This window comes from Oryctolagus cuniculus, chromosome 9 (assembly GCF_964237555.1).
Source record: "Oryctolagus cuniculus chromosome 9, mOryCun1.1, whole genome shotgun sequence".
Lineage (NCBI taxonomy): Eukaryota > Metazoa > Chordata > Mammalia > Lagomorpha > Leporidae > Oryctolagus > Oryctolagus cuniculus.
The window spans coordinates 128,866,542-128,891,420 of NC_091440.1; the positions used below are offsets into that span (position 1 = coordinate 128,866,542).

The window sequence follows — 24,879 nt, forward strand, 5'->3', positions numbered from 1 at the left end:
AGTGCTTGGGCCCTGCACCCCATGGGAGACCAGGAGAAGCACCTGGCTCCTGGCTTCGGATCAGTGCGGTGCGACGGCCGCAGCGGCCATTGGAGAGTGAACCAACGGCAAAGGAAGACCTTTCTCTCTGTCTCTCTCTCACTATCCACTCTGCCTGTCAAAACAAACAAACAAACAAACAAAAAAACTAAGGAAACCTGGAAGTACAAACATTGTACCCTGCTCTCCTGCACATCACACCTGTAGGTTGAACTCTGTGAAACGGACACTTTGACTGTCTTTGTGTTATTATTTTTTAAAGATTCATTTACAAAGGCAGAGTTACAGAGAGAGAGACAGACAGACAGACAGAAAGAGAGAGAAAGGTATCTTCCACCTGCTGGTTCACTCGCCAGTTGGCTACAACAGCCAGAGCTAGGCCAATCCGGAGCTGGGAGCTTCTTCTGGGTCTCACACGTGGGTGCAAGGGCCCAAGCACTTGGGCCATCCTCTGCTGCCTTCCCAGGTGCGTTAGCAGGGAGTTGGGTCAGAAGTGGAGCAGCCAGGACTTGAACTGGTGCCCATGTAGGATGCCAGTACTGCAGGCAGAAGCTTTACCCCCTATGCCCCAATTTGACTGTCTTTAAGTCACAAAGTGGTTAATTCATGATTCAACCTAACAGTTGAGACAATAAGAGTCATATGCCTAAAAGAGAATACACTAACAATTTAATGGTTGCTGAATCCCTTCTGTGACTTTGACTCTTCTAAGATTCTCTTCCTTATTTTTACTGAATCTGCAAAACTGATTCTTTGCAGGTAAAAAAAGAGAATGAATTGGTTCATAAGCTGGAAATGACACCATTTTTACTGTAACTTTTTCTCAAGAAATGACCACATTAACATCCTCCATACTCTCTGAGTCCTTTCATCATCACGCAACCTCGGAAGCCTGACAGCAAGTCAGAGGCACTTCTCAGGTCTCCTTATTGTGCACTTGGAGAAGATGAGGTCTACAGAATCGAAGTTTTTCCTGGGGAAGACAAGTAAGTGGAACGTCTGGGGCAGAGGGCTCTTCTTTATTCTTATCAGCACAGCCCAGAATAGACCAAGCTCATCTAACCTTCGTCCAGCCTGACATTTGTTTAGCAAATACCACGTGTGACCCCCCCAACACAAGACAATGTTATCATATACTTCAGTGCTCCCCTTTGAACTCTCCAACCTCTGGTTTAGAAAATCAGCAGTGGTTTAAAATGGCTCAGACAAATCAAAAGGCCTGTCCTGCTCACTGGCTAAGCCCACTACATACCTAGCAGATGGATGACTTCGCTTTGATTAACTTCAGGGTGTTTATTTTGAGTCCGAATGGTAACTGGGTTTGGCAGTACTGCCAGTTCACACGTACTGGCTGTTGTCTTGTAGCGTGGCATTATCCAGACTCTACTTGCTTGAAATGGGACTTATCAGGGGTTTCTGGCAGTTGATGCTTTTGCTGACAGAAAGTGCATGGAACCCACTGCTTCAGTATTTGCTCCTGCATATCAGAAATAGTTCCCACCTGACTCAACTTTTCAGGATGTGAATGATAAGGGTAGATTATTTTATAACACCACACCCATGAATAGAGGTCATTAGACAGAAGGTAATTTGTTCTGTACCACTCTGAAAATAACCAATAAATGTAGAAAATGATGTATCATCTTAAAGTGCTTTTTCAATAGCTAATATTTGAGTTTGTGAGAATCAGAGAATTAACACAGCTATCTTTGGGCAGAATTGATCCTTTTACAGTATTATCTCCTGACTATTTCCTATCTGTAAATCAACAGAGGTTTAACATGGGAAATAATATGGAAAATATAAATGAAATATATCAAAATAATTATATTATCAAAAAGAGAATGAGCACACAAACAGTAGTTACTCAATAAACATTGATTATCTGAGTTACCCATAGACTATATTGGAAATGTTTAATTTAGTGCCTATGGTTTAAATTCAATTAAATGCTGGGTATACTTCTCATGGTACAATCTACTAAATCTGGACAAATACGTAGGTACGTGAAGGAAATGGCAACTACATAGTGTTGTATACTGAAAAACTAGGTCCCTGAGGGGGTGGACACTGGGCAGAGAGGTTAAAATGCCACGTGGGAGGCCTGCATCCCCTATCGGAGCTCTGAGTGAGTTTCAGCTCCATTTGTAACCCTGGCTTTCTGCTAATGTGCACCCAGGGAGGCAGCAGGTGATGGCTCGTCTGTGGGTTCCTGCTCTCCATAAAGGCTCCTGGCCCAGCCCAACTGTTGTGGGAATTTGCAAAGAGAACTAGCAGACAGAAGATATCTGACTGTCTCTGTCTCTCTCACTGACTTCTAGATAAAACGAAAACAAAAGTAAAGACTGGTCTCTGGACTAGGGGCTGAGGGCAAGGAGCCAGGCCTAAGGAGAAGAGAGGAGAACAGGAGATGAACTACTCTCCACACAAAGGCAAGGCTGTCTTGGAGTTCTTCATTCCCACTGCACCCAGTGGAGCACAGTAACCCGCTGTTTGATTTTAGGAAGAATTTTTCTGGCCGTAGGACTTGGAAGAGGGGTGGTGGAACAGATGCTGAGCCTCTTTATGTCCCTGAAATGGCATCAGAGCCTCACATTTTAGGAAGATTCAGGTTTTACCTGAAAGAAAATAAGGAGAGACTCATGACTCAGTCCAGTGCCACTCATTTCACACACTCCTCAGTGGCACAATGAAAAGAGAAAACACCCTGGACCTTGCTGGAACTAAAAGGAAGAAGGGTACGTCTCTGCCGACTTTAATACTTCAGTGACAGTGGACCTAAACCTCAGTTGCATATGATGAGTCAAACAATGTGTAAAGCAAACAACAGAAACAGCTGCATTTTGGTGTGTGTGTGTGTGTGTGTGTGCGCTAAACAATTCTCAAAAATGCCTGAAATTAGAGTTCACCTGGAACTGAATTCAGAATCCTGACCTGTGACTAGCATTTAAAACCAGGATTAACTGGTTCTATCAGGGTTTCTCACTGGCTCTCCAAGTAAGGTTGTTTGTAGTGGCTACGTGCAGGTGTGCCATCAGTATACTGTTTCCCAACACTGGAAGGGAAACAGTGTCCCAAGAAAGGGATGAACTGATATGAAATGTTTACAGTTAAAGGCTATAGTGACTTACCAGGACATACTACAGACAACAGCAGGGTGGGAGCGCATCTTTCCAAGACAGATCACCAACTCCACAAGTAATTCTAAGAGGCAGCATTTCTGTTCTAATGAGCTATTCCTACTTGATAAGAAGCTATTTCTACTTAATACATAATCCCCTATGGGTGCCAGTTTGAGTCCTGGCTGCTCTACTTGTGATCCAGCTCCCTGGGAGAGCAGTGGAAGACAGCCCAAGCCCTTGGGCCCCTGCCCCCACTTGAGAGACCCAGAGGAGGCTCCTGACTCCTAGCTTCTGTCTGGTCCAGCTCTGGCTGCTGTGGACACTCAGGGAGTGAACCAGTCTGTGGAAGATTTTGCTCTCTCTGTCTCTCCCTCTCTCTCTGGTACTCTGCCTTTCAAGTAAATACAATACATCTTTTTTTTTTTTTTTTAAACTGGTGACTATGGAACCAATAGTCCTTTTATTTGAGAGGCACACACACACACACACACACACACACAGAGCCAGCGAGCGTGCATGCTTCCATCTGCTGGCTTATTCCCAAATGCCTGCAATAATACGGGCCTGGTGGAACTGAAGCTGGGCACTCGACCCAGGTCTCCCACATGGGTGGCAGGAACCCAATTACTTGAGCCATCAACTCTGCAACAGCAGGAATCTGGAATCTGCAGCTGCAGCTGATACTGAAGCCAGGCACATGGAACCACTGCTAAAGGTGTAACCAGCATACTGAGAAACATGGTTTTCTGCAAACACTGTGGGTGCATCTTTCTGTTCATCAACAAATACAGGCTTCCTAATATCGTCTACTGTAAATTGTTCAGTAAGGCCCCAAGTGGTGCCAGACAATCTAGTACTAGGTAGGCAGAATCACAGTTCGTTTCAAGACCCAGGTAGGTGCTTGACAAGACACTGGCTGATAAGGAGGCACCCTCCTTCCTCTTGTTATTTAAGATTTAGGTCTGGGCTTTTGTTAAACTCTGGGCCGATACATATCAAACAGTTGGGCCTTGTCCGGGATTAACCAGGAAAAAGCAGCACAGGCAGCTTGTGGCTGCGCACAACAAAAGGGGATCCTCACTTGAACTGGCCCAGGAACAGAACTTCACTCCAAAAGAAGGGCTTGTCTGTCACTCTGAAGACAACATCAGCTCCTGAGGGTATCAGCAAGCATCAGCCCAAGCCAACTTTACAGTCTGCAGACAGGAGCAACCCTGGGAGGCACAACAAGGCTCTACAGCCTACAAATCCTGTTCCTTTCAGGGCACACAAAAGTAACCAAAGACATGCCGGCATCTGTCATACATTAAGAAACTAGGAGGTGATGGAGGAGAAAAACTTACGTTTAAAAATCCTTTAGCACTGTTTCCCTGCTGTTTTTGGTTTTCCCAAAGTGTTCTAAATACTCAGCCAGTAATCATCGAGTTGGAAGGAACATTCATTTCCTCCTGCCTTAGGTGGAACAGGTTGTTTAGGGTTGAGTGCCAAATTCAACTCAGAACCAAGCATAAACAACAAACAGTAATTTTAAAAATACACCTAGGACACTAAAACTTGAATAAGCATTCTTGATGCCTGAAGGAGGTGGCTGAAATGCCAGACTGGGCTTGACGGAGCTACTCAAGACCTAGGATTGAACAACGTGATACTCACATAGGAGTAGTTTGCACCTCCAAGGTGGGCGCAGATTTTAATCACAGAATAATGACAAAGTCAGTTGCTTCATTCAAATTTATCAACCCACTCATTTTTAAATACTGATGGATTAAAAACATTTAGTATTAGCTCTAGGAGATGATAGTTTTAAGTTGTTGCAGAAAAAGGTTTTCAGTGTCACAAGATAATAGTACATAAAACACCACCTGAGGGAAGTGCAAATCAAAACCACAATGAGGTTCCACCTCACCCCAGTTAGAACGGCCCTCATACAGAAATCAACCAACAACAAATGCTGGCAAGGATGTGAGGAAAAATCTACACTAATCTACTGTTGGTGGGAATGTAAACTGGTAAAGTCACAATGGAAGACAGTATGGATATACTTCAGAAGTCTGAATATAGACCTACCATATGACCCAGCCATCCCACTCCTCGAAATTTACCCAAGGGAAATGAAATCAGCAAATGAAAGAGTTATCTGCACCCTCATGTTTATTGTAGCTCAATTCATAATATCTAAGACATGGAATCAACCTAAATGCCTGTTAACAGAGGACTAAATAAATTATGGAGTCTGTACACTGTGGAATACTACATAGTGTTTAAAAAGAAACCTGAAATTCGGTCATTTGCAACAAAATGGATGAATCTGGAAAACATCATACATAGTGAAATAAGCCAGTCCCAAAGGGACAAATACCATATGTTCTCCCTGTTCTGTGATCACTAATAGAGCATCTAAAACAAAATCCATAGAAGTGAAAATGACACTTTGAGAAGGGATGACTTGAGCTGTCCTTGCCTTGACTGTTGAGGAACAGTTTCATTTTTTTTTGTTTGTTTTTTTCTTCATACTATTTGTTGAACTCTTTACTTAACATAGAGTTAATCATATGTCAACTGAGGATGGATCTCAGTAAAAAAATAAGAATGGGAGTAAGAGAGAGAGCAGGAAGATTATAACTGTAAAGCTGTATAGTTCTGCATACATTCCTATAGATGAATTAATTCTAAGGGTACAGTCTAACAGATTGTCATGAGACCCCAAATCCCATTAAGCTGGGTGGTAAAAATGCCATCTTAAGTGTTTAAGTGATCATATTAAGTGTTAAAATGAACATACAGATAGGATTAAGTGTTAAAGTGATCATATAAATAGAATCAAGTCTCTGGTAACAATAACAGACATAATTAAAAAGGAGAGAATGTTGCAACATGGGAAGCAGTCCACACAGCAGACTCACAGAATGACAATCACTTTAAGTAACACTCTGACCTCAGAATCAACCCTTAAGGCTTCCTAGTTTGTCTGAAAAACCCATGAGAGCATTGCAGACATGGAAAGCCAAGACATAATGGCAAAAAGCATCCTACATGAAGAACCTCTGTGAATGAGACCCCAGGGGAAAGAAGTGCCCATCAAAGAAGGTTGTACCTTTCTTTAAAGGGAAGAGAGAATTTCTTTGTTTGTGGGCTTCTCTAAACACTGACAAACTCTGTGGATTCAAAAGGCTTCCATAGCCTAGGCAGCTCATGTCAAGAGCCTTGGGTGGTCACTGACATCATACATAGAGTGTTAACTGTTAAATTAACCACAGGAGTCACTGTGCACTAATTCCCCATGGAGGACGGGGATACAATTCAATGAGTTGTATCATGAGAGTTAACTGAAAAACTTGTTTCCAAGCAGGTTTTATTTGTGTGTTTGTATGTGCACAAATTGTTGAAATCTTTACTTAGTATAGAGTTGGTCTTCTGTGTATAAAGTTAACTGAAATGAATCTTAATGGAGAATGGGACTGGGAAGGGGAGAGGGAGGAGAAGGAGGGGTGGGAATGTGGGTGGGAATGTGGGTGGGAATGTGGTGGGAAGAATCACTATATTCCTAAAGTTGTACTTATGAAATTTGTATTCCTTAAAAAATTAATTAATTAAAAAATACCACCTGAGGATGCTGGAGGTGGAGCTGTGGCTTAGTGGGTTAAATCATCACCTGCAGTGTAGCATCCCATATGGGTGCTGGTTCAAGTCCCAGCTGCTCCACTTCTTCTTCTTCTTTTTTTTAATATTTACTTAATTTATTTGAAGGACAGTTACAGAGAGGGAGGGAGGATTGGGAGAGACAGACAGAGAGAAAGAGAGAGAGAAAGGTCTTCCATCTCTTTACAGAAGATCAGTTTAGTATACATTAAGTAAAGATTTCAACAGTTTGCACCCCCATAGAAACACAAAGTGAAATATACTGTTTGAGTACTCGTTATAGCATTAAGTCTCAATGTACAGCACATTAAGGACAGAGATCCTACATGAGGAGTAAGTGCACAGTGACTCCTGTTGTTGACTTTACAAATTGACACTCCTGTTTATGGCATCAGTAATCTCCCTATGCACCAGTCATGAGTTTCCAAGGCTATGGAAGCCTTTTGAGTTCACCATTTTTTTTAAGATTTATTTTATTTGTAAAAGAGTTACAGGAAGAGAGACAGAGACAGTGATCTTCCATCTGCTAATTCACTCCCCAGATGGCTACAACAACCGTGGCTGGGTCAGGCCAAAGCCAGGAGCCAGAAGCTTCTTCTGGGTCTTCCACATGGGTGCAGAGATCCAAGTGCTTTCCTCCACTGCTTTCCCAGACACATTAGCAAAGAGCTGGATCAGAAGTGGAGCAGCAGGGCCCGCACTGTGGCATACCAGATTAGAGCCCTGGCCTGCAGTATGGGCATCCCCTATGGGCACCAGTTCAAGTCCTGGCTGCTCCACTTCTGATCAAGCTCCCTATTGATGCACCTGGGAAGGCAGCAGAGGATGGCCTAGGTGCTTGGGCCCCTGCACCCACATGGGAGAACCAAGGAAGCTCCTGGCTTCAGATCAACTCAGCTCCAGCCATTGTGGCCATTTGGGAAGCGAACCAGCAGAAACACATGGAGATTGAACAACATGCTCCTGAATGAACAATGGGTCATAGAAGAAATTAAAAGAGAAATCAAAAATTTTCTGGAAGTAAATGAGGATAACAGCACAACATACCAAAACTTATGGGATGCAGTAAAAGCAGTGTTAAGAGGAAAGTTTATATCAATAGGTGCCTACATCAAGAAATTGGAAAGGCACCAAATAAATGAGCTTTCAGTGCATCTCAAGGATCTAGAAAACCTACAGCAAACCAGACCCAAATCTAGTAGGAGAAGAGAAATAATTAAAATCAGAGAAGAAATCAACAGGAGTGAATCAAAAAAAAAAAATTACAAAAAATCAGCCAAACGAGGAGCTGGTTTTTTGAAAAAATAAACAAAATTGACACCCCATTGGCCCAACTAACTAAAAAAAGAAGAGAAAAGACCCAAATCAATAAAATCAGAGATGAAAAAGGAAACATAACAACAGACACCACAGAAATAAAAAGAATCATCAGAAATTACTACAAGGACTTGTATGCCAGCAAACAGGGAAACCTATCAGAAATGGATAGATTCCTGGACACATGCAACCTACCTAAATTGAACCAGGAAGACATAGAAAACCTAAACAGACCCATAACTGAGACAGAAATTGAAACAGTAATAAAGGTCCTCCCAACAAAGAAAAGCCCAGGACCAGATGGATTCACTGCTGAATTCTACCAGACATTTAAAGAAGAACTAACTCCAATTCTTCTCAAACTATTCAGAACAATCGAAGAAGAGGGAGTCCTCCCAAATTCTTTCTATGAAGCCAGCATCACCTTAATTCCTAAGCCAGAAAAAGATGCAGCATTGAAAGAGAATTACAGACCAGTATCCCTGATGAACATAGATGCAAAAATCCTCAATAAAATTCTCGCCAATAGAATGCAACAACACATCAGAAGATCATCCACCCAGACCAAGTGGGATTCATCCCTGGTATGCAGGGATGGTTTAATGTGCGCAAAACAATCAATGTGATACACTACATTAACAGACTGCAGAAGAAAAACCATATGATTATCTCAATAGACGCCGAGAAAGCATTTGATAAAATACAACACCCGTTCATGATGAAAACTCTAAGCAAACTGGGTTTGGAAGGAACATTCCTCAATACAATGAAAGCAATCTATGAAAAACCCACAGCCAACATCCTATTGAATGGGGAAAAGTTGGAAGCATTTCCACTAAGATCTGGTACCAGACAGGGATGCCCACTCTCACCACTGCTATTCAATATACTTCTGGAAGTTCCAGCCAGAGCTATTAGGCAAGAAAAAGAAATTAAAGGGATACAAATTGGGAAAGAAGAACTCAAACTATCCCTCTTTGCAGATGATATGATTCTTTATTTAGGGGACCCAAAGAACTCTACTAAGAGACTATTGGAACTCATAGAAGAGTTTGGCAAAGTAGCAGGGTATAAAATCAATGCACAAAAATCAACAGCCTTTGTATACACAAGCAATGCCAAGGCTGAGGAAGAACTTCTAAGATCAATCCCATTCACAATAGCTACAAAAACAATCAAATACCTTGGAATAAACTTAACCAAGGACATTAAAGATCTCTACGATGAAAATTACAAAATCTTAAAGAAAGAAATAGAAGAGGATACCAAGAAATGGAAAAATCTTCCATGCTCATGGATTGGAAGAATCAATATCATCAAAATGTCCATTCTCCCAAAAGCAATTTATAGATTCAATGCAATACCAATCAAGATACCGAAGACCTTCTTCTCAGATCTGGAAAAAATGGTGCTGAAATTTATATGGAGGCACAAGAGACCTCGAATAGCTAAAGCAATCTTGTACAACAAAAACAAAGCCGGAGGCATCACAATACCAGATTTCAGGACAGTTGTAATCAAAACAGCATGGTACTGGTACAGAAACAGATGGATAGGCCAATGGAACAGAATTGAAACACCAGAAATCAACCCAAACATCTACAGCCGACTTATATTTGATCAAGGATCTAAAACTAATTCCTGGAGCAAGGACAGTCTATTCAATAAATGGTGCTGGGAAAACTGGATTTCCACGTGCATAATCATGAAGCAAGACCCCTACCTTACACCTTACACAAAAATCCACTCAACATGGATTAAAGACCTAAATCTACGACCTGACACCATCAAGTTATTAGAGAACATTGGAGAAACCCTTCAAGATATTGGCACAGGCAAAGAGTTTCTGGAAAAGACCCGGGAGGCACAGGCAGTCAAAGCCAACATCAACTATTGGGATTGCATCAAATTGAGAAGTTTCTGTACTGCAAAAGAAACAGTCAGGAGAGTGAAGAGACAACCGACAGAATGGGAAAAAAATATTTGCAAACTATGCAACAGATAAAGGGTTAATAACCACAATCTACAAAGAGATCAAGAAACTCCACAAAAACAAAACAAACAACCCACTTAAGAGATGGGCCAAGGACCTCAATAGACATTTTTCAAAAGAGGAAATCCAAATGGCCAACAGGCACATGAAAAACTGTTCAAGGTCATTAGCAATCAGGGAAATGCAAATCAAAACCACAATGAGGTTTCACCTCACCCCAGTTAGAATGGCTCACATACAGAAATCTACCAACAACAGATGCTGGCGAGGATGTGGGGAAAAAGGGACACTAACCCACTGTTGGTGGGAATGCAAACTGGTCAAGCCACTATGGAAGTCAGTCTGGAGATTCCTCAGAAACCTGAATATAACCCTACCGTTCGACCCAGCCATCCCACTCCTTGGAATTTACCCAAAGGAATTTAAATTGGTAAACAAAAAAGCAGTCTGCACCCTAATGTTTATTGCAGCACAATTCACAATAGCCAAGACCTGGAACCAACCTAAATGCCCATCAACGGTAGACTGGATAAAGAAATTATGGGATATGTACTCTTTAGAATACTATACCGCAGTAAGAAACAATGAAATCCAGTCATTTGCAACAAAATGGAGGAATCTGGAACACATCATGCTAAGTGAAATAAGCCAGTCCCAAAGGGACAAATACCATATGTTCTCCCTGATTGGTGACAACTGACTGAACACCAAAAAGGAAATCTGTTGAAGTGAAATGGACACTATGGGAAACGGTGACTTGATCAGCATAGCCCTGACTGTTAATGAACAACTTAATACATTATCCCTCTTAGTAGTTTTTTTTTTTGTCTGTTCTACTTAATATGACTGGTTTAATTCTGTAATTAATACACAGTTATTCTTAAGTGTTGAAATTTAACTGAAATGTGATCCCTGTTAAACATAAGAGTGGGAATAAGAGAGGGAAGAGATGTACAATTTGGGACATGCTCAAGCTGACTTGCCCCAAATGGTAGAGTTAGAAACATACCAGGGGACTCCAATTTAATCCCATCAAGGTGGCATGTACCAATGCCATCTCACTAGTCCAAGTGATCAATTTCAGTTCACAATTGATCATAATGAAAGGACTAAGAGTCAAAGGAAGCACATAAACAAGTCTAGTACCTGCTAATACTAACCGATAGAATAAATAAAGGGGAGAGTGATCCAACATGGGAAGCGAGATACTCAGCAGACTCATAGAATGGCAGATGTCCTAAACAGCACTCTGGCCTCAGAATCAGCCCTAAAGGCATTCTGATCTGGCTGAAAAGCCCATGAGAGTATTTCAGGCATGGAAAGCCAAGACACTCTGGCAAAAAACAAACAAACAAACAAACAAAAAAAAACCAACAAACCTAAATGAAAGATCTCTGTGAGTGAGATCCCAGTGGAAAGAACAGGTCTTCAAAGAAGGAGGTACCTTTCTCTGAAGGGAGGAGAGAACCTCCACTTTGACTATGACCTTGCCTAAACAAGATAAGAGTCGGTGAACTCAAAAGGCTTCCATAGCCTTGGAAACTCATGACTGGTGCATAGGGAGATTACTGATACCATAAACAGGAGTGTCAATTTGTAAAATCAACAACAGGAGTCACTGTGCACTTACTCCTCATGTAGGATCTCTGTCCTTAATGTGCTGTACATTGAGACTTAATGCTATAACGAGTACTCAAACAATATATTTCACTTTGTGTTTCTATGGGGGTGCAAACTGTTGAAATCTTTACTTAATGTATACTAAACTGATCTTTTGTAAAAAAAAAAAAAAAAAAAAAAGAAGAAGAAGAAATTATCAATTCCCAACTTGACTCTCACTGGGATTAAACATGACAATAGGTCTGATCTGATTTCATCATCATTTAAAAAATCATCTATTATTTTTCACTTTATGTTTGTGTGGGAGCAAACTGTTGAAATCTTTACTTAATGTATGCTAAACTGATCTTCTGTATATAAAGAGAATCGAAAATGAATCCTCATGTGAATGGAAGGGGAGAGGGAGTGGGAAAGGGGAGGGATGCGGGTGGGAGGGACATTATGGCGGGGAAGCCATTGTAATCCATAAGCCGTACTTTGGAAATTTATATTCATTAAATAAAAGTTAAAAAAAAATGGGGATGTTTTTAAAAACTTGTGATAGGGTCAGCACTGTGGCATAGCAGGTAAAGTCACAGCCTGCTGTGCCAGCATCCCATATGGGCGCCGGTTCAAGTCTTAGCTGCTCCACTTCCAATCCGCTCTCTGCTATGGCCTGGGTAAACAGTAGAAGATGACCGAGGTCCTTGGACCCTGGCACCTGCATGGGAGACTGGGAGGTAGCTCCTGGCTCCTGGAGGCTGGCCCAACTCCTTGGGCCCCTGCACACATGTGGGAAGCTCCTGGTTCTTGGCTTCAGATCAGTTCAGCTCCAGCCGTGGGGGCCATTTGGGGAATGAACCAGTGGATGGAAGTTAAAAAAAAAAAAAAAAGAATTTAGATCAGCACAGCTCTGCCTGCTGTGGCCAATTGGGGAGTGAACCAGTGGATGGAAGAAGTCTCTTTTTCTCTCTCTGCCTCTCCTTCTCTCTCTGCGTAACTCTGACTTTCAAAAAAATAATAAATCTTAAAAAAAAAACTCTGATAAAGACATTATTAGGAATCTCTGTAACACTCAACTTATAAACTATGTGATACAGAGACTAGTAAAAACAGTCCTCTTAATATATTGAGTAAAAATTGTTTCCTGTTTTCTTCCTCCACATTATCTCTATTTATAATTTTCTTTAGCAGCTAAACCACAAATGCACTTAAATATCTACGGACTGATAAGAAGAGAAACATTATACAATTTCTGTGAAGGACTTTTTTTTAAAAAATTATTTATTTGAAAGAGGAGTTACAGAGAGAAGTAGAGCCAGAGAGAGAGGTCTTCCATTCTGCTGGTACACTTCCCAGATGACCGCAACGGCCAGAGCTGAGCTGATCTGAAGCCAGGAGCAGGAGCTTCTTCCAGGTCTCCCATGCTGGTGCAGGGGCCCAAGCACTTGGGCCATCTTCCATTGCTTTCCCAGGCGCGTTAGTAGAGAGCTGGATCAGAAGAGGAGCAGCCAGGACTCGAAATGGTTCCCGTATGGGATGCTGGCACTGCAGGTGGCAACTTGCCTCCTATGCCACAGCGCCGGCCCCAGGACTTCCTTTAACTTGGGCCAGTCTTGGAAGGATGTGACTGGACAGTGAAAAACTCTGGTGTAGACAGCAGGGATCTCTGCAAGGTGCCGCTGAACAACCCCCATGGGGTAAGTACCCTAAAAAATGCTGGGTTTCGGGAGACCAAGGAGGGGTGACAAGGTAAACCATCTTTGTCTTGTTTGATTGCTGAACAACAAGAATTGTTGAGGCGTTGGTGCTTTAGCACAGTGGGTTAAAGCTCTGGTCTGCAGTGCTGGCATCCCAACTGGACACCGGTTCAAGTCCTGGCTGCTCTACTTCCTATCCAGCTTCCTGCTAATGAGTCTGGGAAAGCAGAGGAGGATGGCCCAACTCCTTGGGCCCCTGCACACATGTGGGAAGCTCCTGGCTCTTGGCTTCAGATCAGTTCAGCTCCAGCCATTGGGGCCATTTGGGGATTGAACAAATGGATGGAAGTCAAAAAAAAAAAAAAAAGAATTTAGATTACAAATTAAAAAAAAATCAAGATCTTATTTACCAATCTGAGTAACACTTACTCCTTTTACATTTATTTAGAAATTTATAAAGTAACCTAGTTCATTAAACCACATATTTATTTGTGTACCTAAAATAGCCAACATAAACAGTACTCATTCCATTATGTACGGGCTTCATACTGCTTATGTTAACACATTAAACAGGAAGAACTTAAATAATTAGCCTAGTAACTGAGGTTGAAGCTGATGTCCAAATGTCTTTTCCTGGAAAAGTTGCTCTCTGGTTGAACTATGTGGGTATTTTCCTCAAGTTTCCACTCCATTGTCTCATCTTACATTTTTCTCCAGTTTTATGGAAAACTGTTTTCCAGAAGTAACTGATTCAAGTTACGGCTTTAAAAACTAAGTTCTGGGGGCTAGCTCTTGGCATAGTAGGCCAAACCTCCACCTGTGGTGCTGGCATCCCACTGGGTGCCAGTCAGTATTCAGCTGATCCTCTTCAGATCCAGCTCTCTGCCTTTAGCCTGAGAAGGCAGTGGAAGATGGTTCGCGTTCTTGGGCCCCTGCACCCGTGCTGGAGATCTGGATGAAACTCCTGGCTCCTGGCTTCAGGTCAGCACAGCTCTGTGCTGTGGCCATTTGGTGTCGTACCAGTGGAATGGAAAACCTCTCTCTCTCTCTCTCTAACTCTGCCTCTCAAATAATTATCAATAAAAATCTTTTTTAAAAAAGTTAAGTTCTAGCATGCTTTTATTTATTTATGTATTTATTTTGACAGAGAGAGTGGACAGTGAGAGAGAGAGAGACAGAGAGAAATGTCTTCCTTTGCCGTTGGTTCATCCTCCAATGGCCGCCGCGGCCGGCGCGCTGTGGCCGGAGCACCACGCTGATCCAATGGCAGGAGCCAGGTGCTTCTCCTGGTCTCCCATGGGGTGCAGGGCCCAAGCACCTGGGCCATCCTCCACTGCACTCCCTGGCCACAGCAGAGAGCTGGCCTGGAAGAGGGGCGACTGGGACAGAATCCGGCGCCCCGACCGGGACTAGAACCCGGTGTGCTGGTGCCGCTAGGCGGAGGATTAGCCTGTTGAGCCACGGCACCGGCTCTCTAGCATGCTTTTAGATCTACATCATTATAGAAAATAAAATAGTTATTTGATGATCAGGGAAAAGTCTGATTTAATTAAGTGCCTTCTTATTATCTTGGATTATGCACAGAGCTAGACCAAGTGAGACTTTGTCATGAATATTCAAAATGAGGGATGGATAAACAAAGGAAACTAGAATGAAAATGCGTAATTGAGGAAATGTTCCAATGTCTGGTAATGAGACATGCACAATTTATGTGGAACACATGCTTTTTCCAAGGAGTGTTTGGTATTTACATAAAATAAAAGCAAAAACAAGTAACAAACCTTGCCTCTAACCCCATGGCTAATAAGGAACAAGACTGAACAGTTACAGCTTTCCTTATAAAGGTATAATTTGCTTCCTCTGTCCATCACCTACTCAGCCATTTACAGTGGAAGTTTCTTTTAAAGCACTTAGGAATTTTAGTAAGTTTATAAAAGTGTATTATAATTCATCAAAATATATACTACATCATGACTGGGAAGAAAAAAGGAAGTTGAAGTCATTTGTAAGGAAAATGCAATTACCAATTGCTTTCCCCCTTAACTGGCATATATAGTTATAAAATACAATTGAAAAAAAGAAATTATATTTTACAATGTGCTAGAGCAATGTACTTTTTATCCTGTCATTTCAAACAAAATGACAAATTCTCGGGTAGCTTTCATGATGCAGCAACAGACAGTATTGACAAGATTCAGGTAGCAGTATTGTAAGCCTTTCTCTTAAAATGGTTAATCTACAGTAACTCAGGGAAACATATTGTTAGGTATTTATGCATTAATATTTTCAATATGACTATACTTAAAAGTAAGATGAACTGATAGAATGATGAACTAAATAAAGAAATGGGGGGCCGGCGCCGTGGCTCAATAGGCTAATCCTCCACCTTGCGGCGCCGGCACACCGGGTTCTAGTCCCGGTTGGGGCGCCGGATTCTGTCCCGGTTGCCCCTCTTCCAGGCCAGCTCTCTGCTATGGCCAGGGAGTGCAGTGGAGGATGGCCCAGGTGCTTGGGCCCTGCACCCCATGGGAGACCAGGAAAAGCACCTGGCTCCTGGCTCCTGCCAGGATCAGCGCGGTGCGCCGGCTGCAGCGGCGGCCATTGGAGGGTGAACCAGCGGCAAAGGAAGACCTTTCTCTCTCTGTCTCTCTCTCTCACTGTCCACTCTGCCTGTCAAAAAAAAAAAAAAAAAAAAAAAAGAAATGGGGCTGGCATTGTGGCGTAGTGGGTAATGCCTCAGCCTGTGGCACCAGCATCCCATATGGGCGCTGGTTCCAATTCTGGATACTCCACTTCCGATCCAGCTCTCTGCTAATGGCCTGGGAAAGCAACAGAAGATGGCCCAAGGGCCAAAGCTCCTGGCTCCTGGCTTCCAACAGGCTCAGCTCCAGCCGTTGCAGGCATCTGGGGAGTGAACCAGCAAATGGATGACCTTCCTCTCCCTGTTTCTCCCTCTCTTTGTCTGTAAATAAATAAATATTTTTTTAAAAAAAGAGGTATGTTCAAATACCCACTCATCTTTTCTTTTAGGTTTTATTTATTTATTTATTTGAAAGGCAGTTACAGAGAGGCAGAGGCAGAGAGAGAGAGAGAGAGAGAGAGAGAGAGAGGTCTTTCATCCTCTGGCCTACTCCCCAGATGGCTGCAATGGTGGGAGCTGGGCAGATCCGAAACCAGGAGCCAGGAACTTCTTTTGGGTCTCCCATGAGCATGCAGGGGCCCAAGGAATTGGCCGTCTTCTACTGCTTTCCCAGCCCATAGCAGAAAGCTGGATCAGAAGTGGAGCAGCCAGGATTCTAACTGGTGCACAAATGGGATGTCGGCACTGCAGGCGGCAGCTTTACCCACTACACCACAGCGCCGGCCCCCTCACTCATCTTATAAGTGTGACTTTCTGCAGGAAATTTCCCTCAGGCAACCGGAGTCAGGCAACCACCTGTCTCCACTAACAGTCCATCCCTTCCCCTTTTATACTTCTCAGCACAGGTGTCACTACCTCTCTTTCAGGTGCTTAGCATCTCCACTAACCCCACAGTCCTCCAGGGCAAAGACAGGTCCCCAAGTTCATTCCTCCAGGGTAAATATATATCCCATTCTTCCGCAAAATTTCTGAAACTCAAAACATTGCCTTGGATTCAGTGGGTAAGGTTGGATTATAAGCAAATGTAAACGGTTGCCATTCTTCCTATTTCTGATAAATGCTTCTATATGTAATTGTGGAAGGGTCACTGGCACTTCAGTTCTTCAGCTGAAGAACAAGACTCCAAGCAGACTGCCCGGACGTTTCCAGGTATGGCCTGAAGTGTTTTCCAATCATTTGAACCTCACTGCTTTTGGGGCAAGCAATTTTTCCATTCCCTAGTCTTACAAAGCCCCTCCCATTCCTCGGTCTTATACATGCTTAGGGACTGCCTGAAAGCTCACTAGTTTCTTGTCCGTAAATTGCTTCAGCAAGTAGAAGGGAAGAAAAAGAAAGAAGCCATGATAAGAATGACAGGGAAGGCCGGCGCCGTGGCTCAATAGGCTAATCCTCTGCCTTGCGGCGCCGGCACACTGGGTTCTAGTCCTGGTTGGGGTGCCGGATTCTGTCCCGGTTGCCCCTCTTCCAGGCCAGCTCTCTGCTGTGGCCAGGGAGTGCAGTGGAGGATGGCCCAGGTGCTTGGGCCCTGCACCCCATGGGAGACCAGGAGAAGCACCTGGCTCCTGCCTTCGGATCAGCACGGTGCGCTGGCCTCAGTGCGCCAGCAGAGGCGGCCATTGGAGGGTGAACCAATGGCAAAAGGAAGACCTTTTTCTCTGTCTCTCTCACTGTTCATTCTGCCTGTGGGAAAAAAAAAAAAAAAGAATGACAGGGAAGAAGTGGGAGTTTTAGCACAGATCAAGCTGCCATGTGGAAGCCAATAAACTGCACCAGAGTCCCAGGATGGACCTTGCCTCCACTTTTTTTTTTTTTTAAATTAATTAATTTACTTGAAAGGCAGAGTTACAGGGAGACAGAGGGAGAAACAGAGATATACTCCATCTGCTGGTTCATCTGGCTGTAACGGCCAGGGCTAGGCCAGGCCGAAGTCAGGAGCAAGGAGCTTCTGGGTCTTGCACGTGGGTGGCCGGGACCCAGGAACTTGGGCCATCTTGTGCTGCTTTCGCAGGCACATTAGCTGGGAGCCAGACTGGCAGTGGAGCAGCCGGCACATGAACTGGCACCCAGATGGGATGCTCACAGCACCAGCTTCCTGCCAATGCCTCTGGGAGGCAGGATGATGGTTACAGTAGTTGGAATCCTGCCCCCCATGTAGGAGACCTGAAAAAAGATCCTGGCTCCTGTCTGCTGGCTTCCCTCTGTCCCAGCTCTGGCTGTAGTGGACATTTAGGGAGTGAACCAGCAGATGGACAATGTCTCTGTGTCTGCCTCTCCTTGTCACTCTGCCTTTCAAATAAATAAATAAATAATCCTTTTAAAACATGGCATGGAGGAATGGAGAAATAATGAAAAACCATTTACAGAAATTTTGGACTCACCACTTGCATTATTTATGGCAGAACCAAAGGTTTTTTTAATAAGTGAGGTGGAACACAGAGATCTGATAGTCACATAACTGGCACCAGAAACCACAGTATGAATTCATGCTACACAGGAAAGAAGCGGTTTACATCGTGTGTGTGTGTGTGTGCATGTGTGTGTGTGAATGGACATACGTGTGCACATGCACATAGGTACACACAATGGGGATAGAGAAGGAGGCAGCTATCGCTTTTCAGTAGTTTAAATTTCCATGAGTGCCACACAAATCTCTTGCTACTTCAGATATTCGGAAGAGCAGCCTATTGATTGGAATCAGTCATCAAATATTTGAAGCAAATTACACTTGATACTTCAAGTAAATACAATTTTCAAAAAAATGCTAAAATTTCATAATCCTTCCCGAGAAATACAGGAACTGCTGTTTCTTTGATAAGAGATGTATATGGGGAAACAGGCCTGTGTCCTGGTTATCTACATTTTGATGGTAAAGCAATCAATTAATGGAAATTCAGGGCGAGGGAGGGTATAGGAGATCTCCAATCTGTAGCCCGCATCAATTTTTGAGAACACTCCCACTGTGGCTGGCTTCAAGCTGCCAACATGATGTCACTGCATATGGAATTATGAAGAGATGCCAACAGCCACCCTCACTTATGAGCTCCAGCACACACAGGAGTGGGCCAGTTTATTTTTCCTTCCCTAACTTGGAATTTGCTACTCATTATGCCAGTACAATGTGACCTAAGAAAATTTAACTCGCAAGAGCACATCATTGTGCCAATTGGAAAATCTGTATCACCTTTCAGTGAATGACTTCAATCATGAAAAATACATAATTTCAAAGGGATCTACAGAGAGCACCCAGGCCATGGTCGATGCTGCAGGCGGATACTTAATCCTATGGGTAAATGATATGAGACTGGGCAGATGTGCTACACCGGACAGGGTTGGTCTTTTCAATGGACAGGCCACGCATGTTCTCCTATATGAATGTGCTCTCACTAGAGGAGGTCTGGTGGGCAGAACCGGAGTCACTGCCGCAAGTTCATTCACAAAGGACACATTCTACAAGCAAAGGAGACATACTCAGCACCAGTGCTACACACATATCAGAAATGATCTCAGTGTCAAGTCTAGTCAAGGGAGAAAGTCACTGGTGTTTAAATAAAGTTTTCTCCAGAGTAGATGAAAGGAATGTACTACAGTAAACTAAGTCAGACACATTGCCAAAAATACTACCTAGGCTGCCAATTCAGCTCACTGCTGTATCTCAGTCCACTGGGGGAGAGAATCTCTCATATGAATTAGTAACAATCAAGACATTTGCTGACATTTATGGCCTTATAAGGCAACTAAGAGTGATTCTTACTAAAAGCAGTCAACATCTAACTTAAAACATATTTAGAGTAAACAGGGACATAAAAAAGAAGCTACTCAGCAGACAACTCTACTGCCATGGAAATTAACACTCTTAGACTGCAGCTTCCTGTGAGGTTTTATATTCCGACATCCTGAATATTTTCCTGCTGGTCTTTAGTGCCCATGCAGCCGCCTCCACTGGTCCCGTGGGAAGACAACCCATCCCCCCTGCTTCACCCTGACTAAATGAAACACCCCAGAGTTCCACTCGCACAGAACTTCTACAACAGAAACGCTGAAATGCAGACACAGTGCCCTGCTGAGAACTGCGTCTGGGTGTACACTGGCCTACCTGACACTGTGACGCTGCCAGAGTGCGAGGAGCACAGACTGTGGACACACGGCACCCATCAACGGATCTGCATTCTGATTAGGAGCTACTGGAGACCAGCCTCCTGGATCCGAATCCCAGCTCCACTACCTGCTGTTTGACTTTGGGAAAATCACCTAAACTCCCTTAGCCTCAGTTTCCTCATCCATAAAATCAGCGAAAATCTCCTTGTAAGGGTCGCTGCTGAGAATACTTCTAGAACACAAAACGTAATGCATTTTCAGCTATTTTTGTAATGAACTAGATATACAGGTGAAATAAAAACAGACATTTCAGTAAGCACATAGACCATGTTATTCAATTTCCCAGGCTTTTGCTACATTCTGATTTTGGAAAGAGTCCAAATCAGTAACTGGGTTATTTTGCAAACACTGTATGAAACAGTGTCATTCTGACTGGGGTGTTACATGTTCTGGAAAACATGCCAACTGGGCCACTGCCTTCCCTCAATTATATAAAAAGGTACTTCAAAAGATCTGTGGAAAGCAGAAATAACAGATAATTTTACATTGGTGCAAAAATATACCGAATTCCACGCATATAGGAGGAGTCTTCAAAAGTTCATGGAAAATTTGTTTTATGAAAAAACTACACATGAATTTCAAATTTTTAGTACCAAAACAAGTATATCTTTCACTTCACTTTTACATAGACCTTTTGAGGGATGCTCACGTATCTTTCGCTCTTCATTCCTAAGTGGAGACTGAAGGAGAGATCTGAACCTGACACCGTTTCACCTGCTCACTACACCTTTCCTGTTAATACTATGAGTTCCTCCCTTCCACTGACAGTTCTGCCCTCCACAGTAGCTTATTTCACTTGCAGACGAAGAATAACGAATTCCTTAACATTACCCTCAAGGCCCCGCAATCTGGCCTTGGCCTGTGTTCCCAACTTCTGTCTGTCTGATTACGTTCTGTCAGAAACCCCACACTGGCCACACTTGACTGCTCACCTGTTCACCAAGTGTTTTCATTTGCTCATTCACTGGGTTGCTCATTTCATCCAAATACTGCATACCCCTCCTTACAATAGTCCAGAAATTAGGCTAGATATCAGAAATTAAAGACTTAAATAACATACAGAGACTCAGCTGCTGAAGGAGTTTACAATCCAGCAGCAAACATTCATCATGAAACAGTAACGTGATAAAGTCTATAGCAGGAGTGACGCCTACAAATGCTTGTGGAAACTGGAAAAAGTGAACTTCACCTTCGGTGTTAAATGCTGAGGAGATTATGTAGTCAATGGGCAGATAACAGAATATGTTTATCAGACAAATAAAATTAAATTAAGCTTTGACTATGTGAAGGAACTATGACATCTTAGGGAAAACAAGTTAGTTTGGAGGGATAAACAGTAGTGCAGGATGTGGAGGGACTATGTACATGGGTACTTAATCTTAAATTTGTGGAAAATGAAATTATAAGATAAATTTATTCGGATGAATAAAAATTAGAAATCCATGTATACAAGGGGTAGTCAAACCATTCATGAAAAATGCATACTATGAAAAAAGTATGCATGAGTATCAAATTTCATTTCCACCAAAAAACTTATCTTTTAATTCCATGTTTACATAAACTTCAAAAATTTATTTGGAAGGCAAAGAGAGACAGATAAGAAAGATCTCCCATTCACTGGTTCACTTCCTGCCGGCAATGGCTGGGGCTAGGTTCAAGCCATGTGTGGCAGGGACTCCACTACTTGAGCCATCAACCACTGCCTCCCAGTGTGTGCACGAGCAGGAAACTGAAACCAGGAGCAGAGGCAGGGCTGAATCCCAAGAGGGGTCTCAACCACTAAGCAAAACTCCTGCCCCCACAAACTTCTGCAAGTATCTTTGTCTATGCTGTCAGGGTGTCTTCCATTTTTGCTTTGTTTGCCCCAAAAAGTATTCTGATGCCTCTTGTTATAGTGACAGACTCCCCATTCTCGCAGTATAGAAGTATCTGGCCAGGCTATGCCAGTTTAGGGAACAGCATCGACTTCAATGTGCACCTTTCTGACAGGAGCCAGAGAGGACCTTCCCCGGGGCTGGCACGGTCCTCAGAAGGAACAACTGTGCTTTCTCTGCTGCGGGGCTTAGCAAAGCCTGCCTAGAACCAAGCTGTGTGCTCAGTGGGAATGGCTTTTTCCCATTTGTAGAGAATGAGCCCAATGTGCAAAAAGATGAGCAAACAGGTAGGAGATCAAGATGAAAAAGAATGAGTCCCAACACTGCTGAACTCCCCCCCACCCCGGGTCTGTGAGGCCAGGACTCACTGTCCAATTCTTCCACTTCCACGGGGGACCATCAGCGTCTCAGCCACGTGCACCATGAGTCTCCCTGGCTTCTACACGTGTGAGTTAGTTTCTACCATTTCCAGCGGGCAGTCCTGACGGAGGAACTCCACAGCGAGGCCACAGCACCACACACCATTTTATGACCTGCGTTGTGTCTGAGCAGACGCTCGGCGGATCAGAGCAGCGTGGAAAAGCGCTTCACAAGAGGGATTCCAGGGAGACCTCACGGGCTCTTAGCCTTCAAGAATGTGATCCTGTGTCTTTAGAGAACTCCTGCCTCTGCAGAGAGTCCAGCAAGGCCCAGCTTATCTGGCCCCTCTTCCCTGGTGCCTTTCTGATCTCTCACGGCCGGCAAGGAGGGGCCCTTGCTCTACATCCCCCACAGGGCTTCACTTACACCCCTGACACCTACTTCTCAAACCTCAGCGTCTGGCGGGGTTGTTAAAGCCAGACTGCTGGGCCTACCCTGTGAGTTCTGATCCAGTAGGACTTAGGTGGGGCCTCGGAACTCTACCGTTAACATTCCAGGGAGGCTGCTGTCACTATTGGACTCGCTGTGTTTTGAGCTCTTCTGCTCTCAACATTTCAGGGTAGCTGCGTTCTGGTCTGCGTGCTCATCTGAATCCCCTGGGAGAGGGAAGGTTCTTCAAGGGATTCACTGATTTAACTTCATACAGCCCTGAGTAGCTACCACAAAACTACACAAGAGGGTGTTTGATATATATGAGGGTACTTCCAAAAGTCATGGAAAATTCAATTTTGGTGCAAAAAAAAATCTTGAAATCCATGCATAGGAGAGGTCTTCAAAAAGTTTATGAAAATACGTATTATGAAAAGCTATGCATGGATTTTCAGAATAAACTTAAAAATTTTTAAATGTTATATATTTGAGAAATATAGTTACAGACAGAGAGAAGGAGAGACACAGAGGGAGGTCTTCCATCCACTTGTTCACTCCCCAAACGGCCACAGTGGCCAAGCCAATCAGGAGCCAGGATGCAGGGGACCAAGCACGTGGGTCATCTTCCACTGCTTTCCCAGGCCATAGCAGAGAAGTGCATCAGAAGTGGAGCAGCCGGGACTAGAACCAGCACCCATATGGGATGCCGTCGCTGCATGCATAGGAGGCTTAGCCTACGACACCACAGTGCCAGCCACTTCAAAATAAAATTTTAATGCCATTTTCCCACCAATTTTTTGAAGTACCTTTGTATTACTGTGTGATAAAATAAATCTCATTAATAAATTCTCTCAGTTACCAACAGAACAGTCATAGACACTGGGCAGGCAGGCATCTGATGTAGCAGTAGTGAAGACACATCCAGGGTTAGCCCCTGCCTGCCACGCCGGCCTGCCACGCCGGCATCCCATATGTGTGCTGCTTCCAGTCTCCGCTCCTCCCTGCTAATGGCCTGAGAAAGCAGTGAAAGATGGCCCAAGGGCTTGGGGTCCTGCACCCATGTGGGAGACCCAGAGGAAGCTCTTGGCTCTTGGGTTTAGCCTAGCCCAGCCCTGGCTGTTGCGGGTGGAAGACCCTCCCCCACCCTCCCTCCCTCCCTCTCTCTTTCAAATTAAAAAAGAAAAAAAAAAAGGTCCTTCCTGGAATGTCCACATTCCACATCACAGCACCTGGGTTCTATTCTTGGCTCTGCTTCTGATTCTAGCTTCCTGTTCATGTGCCACCTGGAAGACAGCACGGATGGCTCAAGTATTCGGGTCTTGGCCACCCACGTGGAAGGGCTGGGTTGAGTTTCCAGTTCCTGGCTCTGACCTAGCCCAGCCACGGCTGTTGCTGACCTCTGGGAAGTGAAAGAGCAGCTGGGACACCTCTATCTCTGTCTTTCAAAGAAGATAACAAAGGGTGTGACTGCAGAAAAGACAGAGCGGCAGAAACATGGACTGCCTGCGTGCTGCCTGGCGCGGGGGCAGTACCTGAGGCAGCCGGTGGCGTTGTAGAATATGTCAAAGTCCAGCAGACCATTCGCCTTGGGGTAGTCTCCTTCAGGCCACCCAGAGAAGGGGATGATGATGTTCTCCGTGAGGGTGAGCAAGGCTTCTGTTATCATGAGGTTCTTGAGTTTGTCGTTCGAGGACAAATTCCACAGCAAACCTGGAAAAGCAGAGTCACCGTGAGCACAGTGCGGGGTGCAGTCTGACGACTGACGCCTCCGTTAAGGCTGTCACCTCCCGATCTGACCAGTCCCGGGGGGAAAAGCATCTGGCTGCCAGGGGGTGGGGGAAAGGGGAAGGTACACGGACCTTTTGTCAACTGAAAGAATCTGTTTACAGCTCTCTAGATGAGAACGGCAGCTGGTCCATAGGAACAATTAAAGACACACAGCCTATGACATAAAACTGCACGGCTTTAAATTAAGCAAGCATAGGAGTGAAAGCCAGAAATACTTAAGCAC

At 43.9% G+C, this 24,879-nt stretch overlaps 1 protein-coding gene across 2 annotated transcripts in view; it reads right to left on the reverse strand.

Moving 5' to 3' along the window:
- PKP2 (plakophilin 2) overlaps positions 1-24,879 on the reverse strand; it is a 107,014-nt gene that overhangs the window by 27,295 nt on the left and 54,840 nt on the right. For both annotated transcript variants that reach the window (XM_051850923.2, XM_051850924.2), the window contains exon 6: positions 24,401-24,578. In XM_051850923.2, coding sequence (XP_051706883.1) covers positions 24,401-24,578 — 178 coding nt within the window. The remainder of the gene's footprint in view (positions 1-24,400; positions 24,579-24,879) is intronic.